The following is a 13,875-nucleotide window of genomic DNA, read 5'->3' on the forward strand; positions in this document are numbered from 1 at the left end:
GAGAATGCAATCAAGCTGCAGTGGGGAGTCAAGATCCAGATGCCTAGCGACTTTAGTAGCTCTCTTATGCATGGATGTCAGCTATGTCCGTATTGACAGTTACCAAACCAAAGTATTAGTGGTTACTATGAGATAAAAGGAACAGCTCCTTGGAAATTGATACTATAGCCACTGGAGCTTATTCAATTGCACAAGGGCTCAAAGTCATAAGAACATACGAACAGCCATACTGGGTCAGACCAATGGTCCATCTAACCCAATATCCTGTCTTCCAATGGTGGTCAACGCTAGGTGCTTCAGTGGCAATGAACAGAACAGGGAATCATCATGTGATCCATCCCATTGGCCATACCCAGCCTCTGGCAAACAGCAATTCCCTAATTCCCAGGGACACTCACTGTGTCACAGCAACCATTTAACCTCAGAGTTGGCCGCATCCAGCCGCTGTGTGCATTTGTGAGGATCCCAGCTATGTTTGACATGAGCTGACCCAATGACCATGTCACTTTGTCCGAAACCTAGTTGAGCGGAAGTGAGATCATCAACCCCTAGTATAAATGTGCACTGAAACAGACATACAGGATTAACCGACGTTGTCCCAAGGAAACGCTGTCGGTCTTCTCCCAGCGACTGATCCCCACTGAGCATTTTACCAGAGTTTGTTTCTTGGTCACGTTTCTTCTTTTGAAAAGGTATTTAAGTACCTAACTCCCACTGAAGTCAATACCTCAATACCTTTGTGGAGCTGGGCCTTGGAAGCAATCTCAACCAGACTCCAAACACTACCCAAGTTTCTGCTAATCCAAACACATTTGAGAGCAATGCTTTTTTGGGAAGCATCTAATGTAAATCGACTCCAATTCGGCGATAGCTTTGGGTGGAAGGGGAGGAGCTTATTTTATCTGTCTGATCCTACTGGAAAATCTCCCAGATGTGCAGAGGACAGAGTTTCATAATTGTTTCTCTTGAATTCTAATCTATCTAAAATAGGTGTTTCATTTCAAATCTATTGGAAGTTCCAACCCAGCCTTAACTATAGTGCTGGGAATATTTTGTCACAATGACATTATATAGCACAAAAGAATAAGAACACACGCAGGTTTAACATTTGTAGAGTAATTGACTGTTGGCCCAGAGGGTCAGCTAACCAACTTTTTCAGATGTTTCTTCCATTGAGTCTACAATATTTCCATTTGTAAGAGACTGAGTGAGTGTAGTGATTTACGCCTCTAATTACTGAGGAGGAGCAAGGTGGGGGTTTTTTTGTTCCTCTGCTTGATTTTTAAGGCCTGGATCCAGCCCTTTGAAAGGAGATGGTGCGCTGATGCAGCCATGCAGAACACTACTGACGTAGATGGAGCTTTGCACAGCTGAAGTAATCTGCCCCGGCGTTGTAAATCGCAGGGTCAGGGCCTACGTTTGGGCTGTATGAACTGTCCAGGCTTGCTGAAATTAAGAAAATTGACACTCGTACAAACTCCTAATACAGAGGCACAACGAGAGATTTACACTATTGTAGCTTAATTCAGCAACCACATGCAGACACTTACCCGTGTGCTCCTTCCAGAAGGAGGCTGCTCAATATATAGTCCCTGATGATGTACAACTCCTTAGGTAGGAAATAATGGCACATATGGGGGAAAGATTAGCATATTCCCAAGCTATCTGATTTGTCCAAATGAAGAAAATATTATAACCCCCAAGATAAAATAACCACCCTCATGAGTCATGAAAATCCCTTTGTTGATTTGATAAAAATTAACATAATGGATTATGGGATGGAAGCTGACATTAAAATGTCCTGGCTTTGTCCAGGCTGGCTTTGTCTGTGACATCAGCACTAAGACAAGGCATAAAACAGGCAAACGGGATCTTTGGCTCACAGAGTCCAATCGCTAGAGGAAGGAAACAGCACCGCACTCCTGCTTGATACACAGTAAGTACTTTAGCAGGTCTGTGTGCCATCCACACACACACACACCTGAGGCGAAGGCATCCTGTTGAAAGCAGAGGAAGAGCAAAATAAGCCAGAGGTAAATTGGAAGGGGTTTGAACTGCACCTTTATTGAATTCACTTGGATGGTTTTCCCACCAATTTTGTGTGTGATGTGTTATTTTGGAGACGCTGCTATGCGTTTTCATGCAGTGATCCTTGTGTGCTGTGGAAATGTGCTTGTTAGCATGTTTGATGTTGTGTGTGTGTGTGTGTGCTTCTGCACATGAATGTTTATGTACTATACATCTGTGTGATCAGTTTAAGCTTTCAGCAAGCAGTACTTTCCATAAAGTGTGCGGTGAAAGGCAAGTGTCTATACAAAATCTGAGTCTTTGATCTTATTTCCAAATGACTTCTAATCCTGTTTTCCCATTACTGAAATATAACCACAACTACAATGTTGCTTTGCATGGCAAAACAGGTATTTTATGTGAATTCAGCTTAGAGCTTTAGAATTTTCAAAAGTCCTGAAAAGTAAAACTGTGACTTTGTGTAATCTACAGTCAGTGTGAGGAACTTCTTAAACAATACCTTTCATCACTTGTAGGTTTTATAGGCTCAGTTAGCTCCTGAATTCCAGGTGGTAAAAGAAAAAGAAAAAACACACACACTGGACATACTAGGATTCTAGCCTGGCATTTTTACTTAACATTTACCTCATTGTTTAAAACCTGTGAAACATCTTGTAAAATCCAATTGAAAAATCAAAGGGGCAGCTAGAAAAGAGTAAAATGATGTGCTCAGTTTGGATCTTATCATCACCTCCCAGGATGATGATTGTGCATGAAGTTATGTACCCACAGCTGCGGGCACTTAGTTTTAAAAACTGTGCCCTGTGTGTCTTAGGTCACCCCTCTTTCTTTCACTGACCCAGTTTTTACATGAAGTTCCCACTGCAGATTGAGCCAGCTCTGGAAAAGCAAGGTGGATTCTCTTCTGTCTGTTGCATCAGTAACAGAAGTGCCAAATTATGGAGGTCCTGATGGCAGAATCTTTATTGTTGATGATGATGTAAGAAACAGAAAAGAAAAATGCCCTTTGATTTTCAAAGCCTGGGTTGGATTTTCAGGTCTAGCACTTTGCAGGGAGAAATCGCCTTTTGATTTAACCCAGCATGCTGCTCAAACTATAAACAGCCAGAGGTGACATCACTATGATTACAAGAGGTCAAATACATGATACTTGAGCATCACGGGAGAGGTAGGAACTAGAAGGGGGCTGGTATGGAATACCTGTTCTTCCGCTGATACCCATTGTTACCACCTAAATATCTGCACATTAAGGGTTTCCCCTTAGGCTACAGCAGAGAGGTATAGGTGCCCAAAAGTCTTTGTACAGAATGGGGCAATAGATCCCTTTTCCACAGACAAATGCAACCGACCTCTCATTCATAGTGCATCGGCTCACATGGCAGTCTTTTAGATGTCCATACTCCACTTGAATGGTGTGGGCAATTCAGTGAGAAGGTGCCAGTTGCCCGGAGAAGGACTGGTGAGGAGTGTTGATTCCCATGCCTGGTATGTGAGGCTGCATTGATGCCATCACTTTAAATGAGAAGGTAGGAGGCAGGGAACTATTCCAAGCAGGTGTAAATTGTGGCCCAAGACGTGCAAAGAAGCCTCAATGCTCAGAGTCCACGTCTCTAAAGGTGCAAGAATGCATCCGTTATATACAGCACAGAATTCAGCTAGTGGAGACCTACATGAAGCTATGTGGGCTAAAAAGGAGGGTACAAATGGTGATACTGCCTCAGGTTTGTGGCTTGAGCTGCATCCACATTGCAAAGTGACGGGGCTTGGACCTGGGTCTCAGCAGGACTCAGGCTCTGACCTCTAGCAGGGTCCTAGGACCAGGTCCTGCGTGCTTGCTGACCCAAGTCAGACTGATTTGTGTGTGGATGGGGGGGGGGTTGGGCTGAAACCTAATTCAGTGCCCAGGCTTGACGTGTAGTGTAGACGCACCCTGTAAATCCATAGGACAACCCAGGTACTTTCTCTGCAGACAGACACAGTGGCCAGTTTCCCCACTCAGCCCTGTCTCCTCTGCATCACTGAAGCATCTGTAAGCCTCTTTACCTGGCCATTTAAGCAGGCTTTCGTCTGCTTTGCAGCACAAAGCAATAGGTGACTCCGGCCTCCCATGCCAAAAGGTACTGAAAGGGTTAATACTCTAGCCCTTTACTAAAACTGCACTGAAACTGCATGTACCTGACTTGCCTGCCTCCCCGACCCCCAGTCTGAGTTTCCTTTTTATTAACACCAATATGAAATGGCTTCCAAAACGTCCCCTCTAATGTGATAGGGAAAGAATTAACATGGTATTAGGACTTTCCACTGTAGATTACAATGAACACTTAAACTTGCATTGACTCCTCACACAGCCAGATTACTTGGTCATTTATTTCCTAGGATGAAGACATATGTCTATTTTTGAACCACTCCCGTGTTTTAAGGGGATCAGTAACAATAACAATGAATAGAAGCTACAGAGCATGAAGCTTTTCAAAGCAATTCTTTCCTCTCAGTGTCTTATTGGCATTTAGCAAGGACTATACGAAAAGCAATAGCAATTAGCATTGGTCAGGAATTTTTTTACTTGATGTTTTTCATCAGAACATGCTGATTTGTCAAAACCAAAATGCACTGAGTGAAAGGGGCTGTTTTGATTAAATCCTTGCCTTGACATTTTTTTTTAAATATTTCAGAATTACCAAAATGTTTCATTTTGACATTTTTTAAATGAAAAGTTCTCATTCTAAACCACTTTTCATTTCAAAATTTAAGCTAGCTACGGTTAAAAATATATATATATATCAGGGCCAAAACGCAAACAAAACCCTTTGAAATTATCAAAGCGAAACATTTTGATTGGTCCAAACTGAACTTTTATTGCAAATTTTCAGTTCAGGAAATTTTTTGAGATTTTTACTTCTCATCCTGCGTCAAGACGGGAAAACTTTTTTTGAAATATTGAAACACTTTTTATTGAATGCGGAAAACATTTTGTGCCCACTTCCAATAACAATAACAAGAGGGGATGGAGTTCACCCCCTGCTCCTAGACAAGAAGGTAGAAAAATAAACAGATGGAATAAAGATAACTGGAGTATTTTATTAGCAGTTATTTTTATGATCAGCATTTAAAACTGCAAAGGAAAACTAGTTAATTTTATTGAAACTCATCACAAAGTCCAGGACACTGAATTTTTATATGTGCTACAGCATAATTTATTAGCAAAGTACTTTGCTGGTGCATCATAAATAATAATATTTATCCCACAGTGGGAATCGACAGTAAGCTTAGGACCATATAGAATATAGAGAAGACCTATTCCTTACAGACAGTGTGAATCTACTGTAAACATAGCCATTAGGGCTAATTCAGAGCATCGAATTATGCTTTTTGAATTCAAACATTGAACTGGAATACAAGTCCTGCAAATCATGACCAATTTTGAGGCGATACAGCAGTCACACTTACAAACTTGTCAATTTTTTTAGTCAACTAAGTACCGTCTCTGACTATTCCCCATATTAAGCATAGGGAATCGTGCACATAACTGTACTAAGCTAATGGAAGCGTACAAGGGGGAACCCTTTATCCTTGCTGCAGTTGTTCCCTGACTTCAGCCTTTTCCAGGTACAGGACAGCAGGAGATGGACAAAGAGGGAGAGCTGTACTTTGACCCCTAAGACCATGAGAAATCTCTAGCTCCACGTAGAGGTGGTGTCTTGGATTCTTTCTGGGCCCCTAGCACCCAATCACATCAAAGCTTCTTTGTGGCAAACACACAGTAAAAGACAAATCATGCCCCGAGGAGCTCACAATCTGAGTCCTGCCCCTGCCCATTAAACTCACTGGGGCTCCACACAGATGCAGGGTTCTGTTTGCACAGAGCAACATGTTGGACAGGGGCCCAACTTCCGACCAGAGGCACCCAGACAAAGTCAAAGGCAAATGAGCAAGTGTCGCAAAGCATGTGAGGGGATGGGGTGGTGGGATAATAGACAAGGTGCCAGAAGGACGCATGGACAGTGGATGTACACCACTGGGTGGGTTTGAGTCTTCTTACACTTTCAAGTAAATTATGAGCTGCAAACAAATGCACAAAATGCTTTCCGTGATCCCCGCTGTCCATTACGGAGCAGTTGCCACTGCCCAGTCGGCTTTGTGACACACATGCAGACCACAAGAAGGAAAGGGAAGCAGGCCAGGGTGTGGTGCTGAGAGCTAGTTGGGATGGGCATTCTCTGCACAAGTCGTAGCAGGGGAGACGTGAATAAACAGGCTCACCAGGCAGGCAGCGTCAGCAGAGGGGAGGCAATTGGCCTAGACAAGGAGACGGAAGAGCAGGTAAGGAGCTGAGCCATGAAAGACGTTAACAGGGAGACCAAGATGTTTAATTGCCTGCAGGGAAGCAGGGAGAGAGGGGTCAGGAGGGAAGAAGGTGTTCTCAGCACTCAGATGGGAGCAGGGAGGCCAGAAAAAGCAGTTGCAGGATGGAGTCCAGACACGACGTCTTGGAGGAGAGTTTTTATGGTCCTTGGTGCCCTGAAAATAAGCACCTTTTTGATGCAGGGTTCAGTCATCTTCAGTGCAGGATACTCTCAAAACACTGGCCCAGGGCATTCACTATCCCCAGCACCTGTGTCAGAGGGAGGGCATGCCATGGATCCCCGGTGGCTGCACAGCCAGGACGTCCATGGCCAGCCGCTACGCCGGGGCTCTGTGGAGGGATGGGCGGCAGAAACTTCTTAGCCCTGTCGGTGTGACATCTCTGCCAGGAGCAATGCAAACAGATGGGACAATGCACGTCCACCAGCCTTGACCTGCCCACTCCCCCCCTCTGCCCCTTCATGACCTGCCCCTACCCCACCCAGATCCTTGGATCCCTGGCACAGACGCAGTTACCAGCTCAAGACGTCGGCGTGTGTGTCACTCTGGTTGTACGGCCGCCGCCCTTTCAATGTCCTTATCCGCCCTGCAGTGGTGGCTGCCGTTCAAGGCCTCTGCAGTGCCTTGCTGTGAGCGGCCCCCTTCTTATGGGCCCCTTAAACACTGCAGAGAGTCATGGTTGTGGCTTACAGCTCCCCTTTCTGGAGCGGGTTTAATACTAAATACGGCCAGAGTCCTTCATCACAACATAAAGCCAACATAAAGTCCTTCTCCCTCCCCTCTCTCTCAACCAGCCGCACACCTGCCACCTCCTGCTGCCTCATACATTAACTCACCTGACTCTGCTCTCCTGTGTGTGTGTTTTTATGGGTACATTTAGGTTTCATGTTTAGTTACGGCTCCAAAAAAAAAAAGCAGCTGCTCACTTGCTGCTAAAAACAATGTTGCCGGCTCTCGTGATATTTTTTTATCGGGGATTTTGCAATAGTTTACGTTTTTCTTAAAAGCCCCAGTTTTTGGAATCCGGCATCTTAGTTTTCATTAAAAATAGTTTTTTGCCCTGGTGGCTGAAAGTTTGAAAATGTAACCCAAGTACACCGTAACAGCTCCGAAACCAGAGGGCAAATAAAAAGAAAACAAAACTTATCTTTTTTCATAAATCTTATGATTTCCAAGCCAGTCTCATGATTTAGGGAGGGACCTGATGCATGACTGTTGAATGACCAAGGTGGTGCTGATCGTGCGTCCATTCCCTCTGGCGCAGGTCAAGACGTTTTCCAGGGAACCATTTTTTCCATTGGAAAATGCCGGTTTTGTCAAAATCACACTGTTTTGCAGGACTGTGTCGATGCTGCCAACATTTCTGATGCAGAAAAAGTCAAAATGAATTGTTTTGACTTTCTGGTGTCATTTCACGAATGCTGAAGTGTTTCATTTTGATAAAGTCCAAACAGAATGTTTTTAATCGCATCATTTGGATTCATTTTGTTTTGGCTTTTATAGGGCAACATTCATTTGAATATATTTATTGTGTTTAATGGCAATGATTTCAAAGAGTATATTGTTTTGACATTATCAAAGTGAAACATTTTGATGGTTCCAAATTAAAAAAAAAAACCACCCTCAGAATTTTTATTTTGCGGGAAAATTCAGCTTTTCGTTCTGATTTGGAATGAAAACCAATTCTGAAACATGGGCATCCCATGGAGAATGGGCCCTCCAGTTTCCGAAGCGCTGCTGCAATTCCTGTTGCACAGTGGGTATTTCTCACTAGAGTGGACTCATTTGCTCATATCAGCCCCAGCCCCACCAAGATGCCAGTCCGTTTAACTCTTCTGGTCTCTGTTTGTGCAGTCTGTGTCGCACCTTGCTGCATTCCGGCACCAGCCACCAGCCTTGGGAGAGCAGAAGGGAATGAAACTGCTGGCTGCCTGCTTCCTTTGCCTGCTGCTCGTCTGTCTGGCCCTGCCTGAAGCTGAATGCCGCCTGCATGTGCGATCCATGGAAATCAGGAGTAAGTCCCTGTAACTGGTGTAGATCCACCCCCCAGTGGCTATGCTGCTTGCTCCCTCCCCCCGTTATCACTGCCCTCCCCCAAACAATTGGATCCAGGAGAGAAGAGCTCAGGTCAATGACTGTATTGATGGAGGATTTAATTGTTTCTTTCACCTTTGGTTGCCTGTGTCCAGTCTGATTTAGTCACATGGTGAAGAGTTGGATGCTTCGATCCTGGTCTCCAAAGCGTCCACCTCCTGGAAAGAGCCAGGCCTTGAATGGCCAGGCGGGTGCCGTGCAATGCCGAGGTGTGTGACTCCTGCCCATACTTAGAGCTGCTTTGGCAGTGCCATGATGGCTCTGCCTCCTCCTTGCTCCCAGGGGGACAGTCCCTGCACCCTCCCCCTGCACACCGACAGCAGCTGGGTGGGGCCCTTGCACAAACACCCCCCATAGCCCATGTGAGGACCCGTCCCAACCTGGCCCCAAACATGTGGAGTTGTTCAAATGCAGCAAAGTTTTGAAAAGACCTTTGGATTAAGGCTCTAATCCCACTGCTAGTGCCTGTGTAAAACCTGTGTAGTAGTGCCCTCTGCCCCTAAACTTGCAAAATGACAGGCTCCTACCCTCACAAGGCTGCAGCATGAGAAGGCTGAGCTTTCCGTCCTTTTATTTCCAGGCTTTGTTCTTGTCCCTCCAAAATCCCCTTCTCCCTCCCCATGGCTTTCCTCTCCTGCCTCTCGGCATTTCCCGCTCCTCTTCTGCAACCCAATCCGTCCCCCGCAGCCACACCTCTGATGCAGCTCAGGATCTCCAGAACGGCCCATTTATATTTACAAACAAGGGTCTTTAGACACTTTAACACTATTCTTTACATCTTGTAACCCCCTTCTTTCCACCCACCCCGAAAACCATTCTCCCCAGCAAGGCCTACAAAACAAAGAAACGGTGGTGTCCAGGTTGATCTGCATTGCGGATACAATGAGCCAGGAAAGTGATAGAGTAACTTTCCAAGCAGCCGAACATTAAAACGTGCAGATTTTGACCAGTCTTTCCAGAAAAAAATCTCTTCCTCTGTTACGGTAGCACCTAGAAGCTAAGCATCATACACACTCACAACAATAACGCAATCCTTCCCTAAAGCATTTACAAGCCATAGACAACACAAAGGGGCAGTGACTTTCTCAAGGTCATAGGCAGGATTCGAACCCAGCTCTCCTGACTTCCCAGCATACCGGAATTTACTTGGTCCAATGGAATTGCCCAGTGCTTGGGTGGTGGTGACAGCCTATCAACACAACAAGCTGTAGGTAGTCTCAGATCAACTGGGGCCCACGTGCTCATAGTCTGTAGCAGCACAAAAGCCCATGCTCTAACTGACGAGAGGACACATGGGTTGCATGTTGGCAGGGGGATCAGTGTGGCTTCTGTGCTGAGTTGACCTGCAGAGCAAGAGAACAAAGCACATGGGCCAGATCCTCAGGGGCCGTGAATCCGCCTGATGCCGTCCACTTCGAACAACCTTTGCCGGTTTCCACAAGTCCAGGCCATGCCCCTTCGTTCCTGTCACCCCCAGAGTGGCCCTGTTTGCGTGGCATGGCTTGAGGGTTTCTGCCGTTGTTTTTAGCAGTGGCTGGATGGCAACCCCTGGAGAATCAAGTCCTCCGCTTCTCCACAGAACAGGCACAACATGAGCTAGGCCGGGGAGGTTGGGGGAGAGGGTTGCAGAGTTGCTGCCCAAGGGGGGAGGAGGCGGCTCAGGCCCAATGCCCATTCACTGGTTGTTCTGCAGTGCCTGGCCCAAAGACGGCTGGTCACCCCAGTAACTGTGCTGTGGGCTGGGGACACTCCTATTGACGTCACTGGGAGTTGCACCCTCCAGTGCAGACCCCGTGGGCCTGGCCTACGACACCAAACTCGTTTCCTACTTGACACCAGCTGGTGTGGACGCTCCCCATGATGTCAGGCAGCTGACAGCCAGACGCGCCACAAGCGCAAAACCCTCCCCCCCCCCAACGCCACCTGGGCTCTGTCTCCACTGCGGAGTTGACGCGAGCTGTCTATGCTCAAGTGTCTCCTTGCGGGAGAGCAGAGCCGGCGGCTGTGTCCACACACCGGTGCCACGCTCACTCACTGGTGGCACTCGCTCTGGGATGGGGGACATCCCCATGACTCATAGCGTAGCAGTAAGCCGAGCCACTCCATAAATTCTTTTGAGGTGAATTGCGGGGCGACCGGTCTGTCCTTTGTGGGCACATGGAGGGAGCTGCAGAGGACTGGCCAGACACTGTGTCTGCACTGCGCAGGGGTGGCATCAGCAGCGGAGAGGTCAGGCGAGCGCGAGCTGTAGCCGCTCCCCCTGCCAGGCTGGTCAACGCAAGGGAAAAATGCCACCAGGCTCGAACAAAGGGCTTGCGTGTCTGCGGAGGAGTGGGCCCGGGGCAACGCTTGCGTTATAACTCCAGCTAGCTCTGCAAGCCCACCAGCGAAGGACTCTGGCCACACCTGCGAGGCGGGCCCGGGCAGGGGCTCACTCTGCTTCTTCAGCCTTGGCCAGCTCCCAAGCATGCAGGCCCACCTGCAAACCTTGGGGATTGGTAGTTGAAAGGTGGAGCCAGATTCATCACCATCCACTGACCTGGGCAGGATTTGAACTGGGGACATCATAGAGGAAAGGTTTTATGGCCCAATCCCAGTGCCCTGTGTCACCCCAGCCCTCCTCTGCAATGTTGCCCCCCTTTCCTCCCTCATTTTTATTGTGCAAAAGATGACATCGTCATTTTAAAATAAGTGAAGGCCACGCCACCTGCTCACCAGTGGCAATGACATAGCAGGTACAGCCCCCCTGGTGCACGTGTCGCAGGTCCTCCTCTGTGCCTGAATCCCAGTGGATAGGAGTTATTACAGCCCCTCACTCTGGAGCTTAGTGCAACCTACACCACCAGCCCATGCCTTTAGCTCTGGAAGTGCCTGGTTCACAAATGTATGAAGGCACACGCTCAGGAGAATTATCTCTCAGCCCCACATTCTAAATACTGCCTGGCCTTTGCCTTCTAGACCCTGATATCGACCCTTCCTGGTACACAGGGCGTGGGATCAGACCCGTGGGACGCTTTGGCCGGAGGAGAGCTGTCGGAGGGAGCTCCCAGAAGTTGGGCTATGGACACCAGCAGGCTTGCTTCCCGCTAGAAAAAAGCAGCGACGCCATTCAAGATGAATGAAATGGCTAAGGCAAAGAGTGAATTTAAATGATGATAATAAAAGAACCTTCTCCTCTTTTCCTTCCACATCCCAGCCGCCCTTCTAGGCAAATGAAAATGTTTGGCCTCCTTTCAATGTACCTTTGTGGCTATAAATGATAGAAACCAAAGAGCAGTTGATAACTCCAGTATTTTTGCAGACAATTTCCCTCTTGTCTCTTTTTACTTTTTCTCCTCCCCCCATTTGTCCCCCGTCTCTTGCTTCTGCTCTCAGTCTAAGATGATTTGCACCATGAAAATTGTTCAAGTTAGAGCTGTATTGGTGGGGGAGAGACACACAAATTCCGCCATGAATTATCCTCATGGAACATGGGCTCTTTTATACAAATCAAAATAATAATAAAAAAATTAAGAAACCCAGCTCTGCACCTGTTTGAATCAGACTTTGCTTAACTCTCCTGGGCAGTAGGAGCTTTCGAATTGAGAGGCATCACTTTCCTCTAAGATTGTTTCTCCTCTCCTGCACAATTTCTCTTCTCCAAAATAAAGTCTTTTGATGTGATCAGTAGGCAGCCCAGCCAACATTTTAGGCCAGATTGTGAATCCACCTGAAAACAGGTGGAGTCGTAACTAGTCCTGCTTCCCTGACCAATATGTCGTGCCCTCAGGAGTAGCGCATGATTAACACACCAGCGAATCGAGATGGCTATTACAGCAGGCCGCCACACATCTGGTTTTGCAGGAGTCCGGATGGCGGCTGTACGTCTTGCCATTGGGCAGCTGTGCAGGTCCGCCCCCCCATCCTAGGACAGCAAATACATACTGCTCTGCTGAGACCTGAGCTAGCTTTAATTTGCAATTAACAGCTCTAAATCCCACCGCTGTTAGCTGCTCACTGCGGGCCACTCATGCATTGGCCTCTGTTATTCATGTCAGACTAGGTGATCTAATCATCCCGTCTGGCCTTAAAATCTATAAGATGCTGAATCCACCTAGGTCTTACCTTCCGCTGACACCAAACTGCCATGTAACATGTTCCCGCTCTCCTTTTAAACAAGCCACTGCTGCTGGGCTGCACTGAACTAGCTATGCTGCCCTCCCCGTTGCTCTCCTGCTGTCTGTGGCGTACCGGCCGCCAGCACCCAGCCCCACGACACACTAGGTTACTTGAGAAACGCTATGACGTAGGCCAGAGCCTCTGCGGGTGTAAATCAGCCCACCTCCATTGACTTCAGTGGGGCTACAGGTGCACCCGCATTGGGGGGGGTGGGGAAGGTAATAAAGGGGGATCCAAGCTGCACACCACATTTGGCAGTGCGATCAATAAGCAGCCTCTAGCACAGAATCAGTCATATAGGGCTACAAGAGACCTTGAGAGTTATCCTGGAGCTGGGCTTAGAGGTGCCACTGGACAAGGGGCCCCGGGCAGGACTCAGTAATAGCTCCTGTTGGCCAAGGGGCAGGTGGGGCTGGGATGGAAGAGTTTCCATCTGTGTGGGCTCCTCCACCCTGTGTCCAAAGAATGCACCAGGTGACGGCCTCTTTTAAACTTCCTGCAGGCTAACAAAAATGTCATAAAGAATCGGGCTGCTCTGGTCTTTGGGTGACCTGGGTAGGAGGGGGAAGGGCCTTTGGTGCTGATCCCTGTACCACAGGACTCTGCTTTTAGTGATGCTGGACAGCCCCACCATGCAGGGGACCAGAAAGTTGGGGAGAAAGCCCAGCTCGGAGCGCTTGCAGCTGCTGCTGGGGAAAGCACCGTGACACACTGATCAGTGTGGTGCCAGGGCGTGTAAAGGAAAGGCAAGAACTCTGGGCCTCGTTCTGCCCTATTGCACCCCCTGCAATTGCATTGACTTTATTGGGGTTACATGGGGCATAAGAGCAGATTGGGGGCCTGATGCTCCCTTCTCATCCCAGTGTAATTCAGAAGTCACTCCACTGAAGCTGTGGGGGGGAGAGGAGGAAATTCTCCAACTCCACAAGTGACAGACAGCGCTGCGCATCGCAAGGCTTTTGGGTAGTAAGCAAATGGAACAACAGCACGGGGTCTGAAAAGGCTTTTGGGGTGCTGCACGGTGTGTCGCGGATGGTAGGGTCGCCGACAGTCCCTTATTACAAGGGACAGCCCTTGTTTTCGCGGGAGTTGCTGAGAACTGCAAAGCAGAACTGCAAAGCATCAAGAAATGCCCCTGGTGACTGTCGGTGAGTGCTGCTTATTAATAATGGCAATAATAATGATAATACCAGGAGGAAGGGCTAAGAAAACAGTCCTTTATTTTTTAAATAC

The 13,875-nt window shown here is 47.7% G+C and overlaps 1 protein-coding gene across 1 annotated transcript; it reads left to right on the top strand.

Moving 5' to 3' along the window:
• Positions 1-8,304: 8,304 nt before the first annotated feature.
• PRLH (prolactin releasing hormone) lies at positions 8,305-11,606 on the top strand. The gene is made up of 2 exons (XM_067549801.1): positions 8,305-8,404; positions 11,443-11,606. The coding sequence occupies exons 1-2, from the start codon at positions 8,305-8,307 to the stop codon at positions 11,604-11,606; spliced, it is 264 nt and encodes an 87-aa protein (XP_067405902.1).
• Positions 11,607-13,875: the final 2,269 nt, after the last annotated feature.

This window comes from Emydura macquarii, unplaced genomic scaffold (assembly GCF_026122565.2).
Source record: "Emydura macquarii macquarii isolate MOO-44397 ecotype Brisbane River unplaced genomic scaffold, CSIRO-AGI_Emac_v2 contig_1253, whole genome shotgun sequence".
NCBI classification, from domain to species: Eukaryota; Metazoa; Chordata; order Testudines; family Chelidae; genus Emydura; species Emydura macquarii.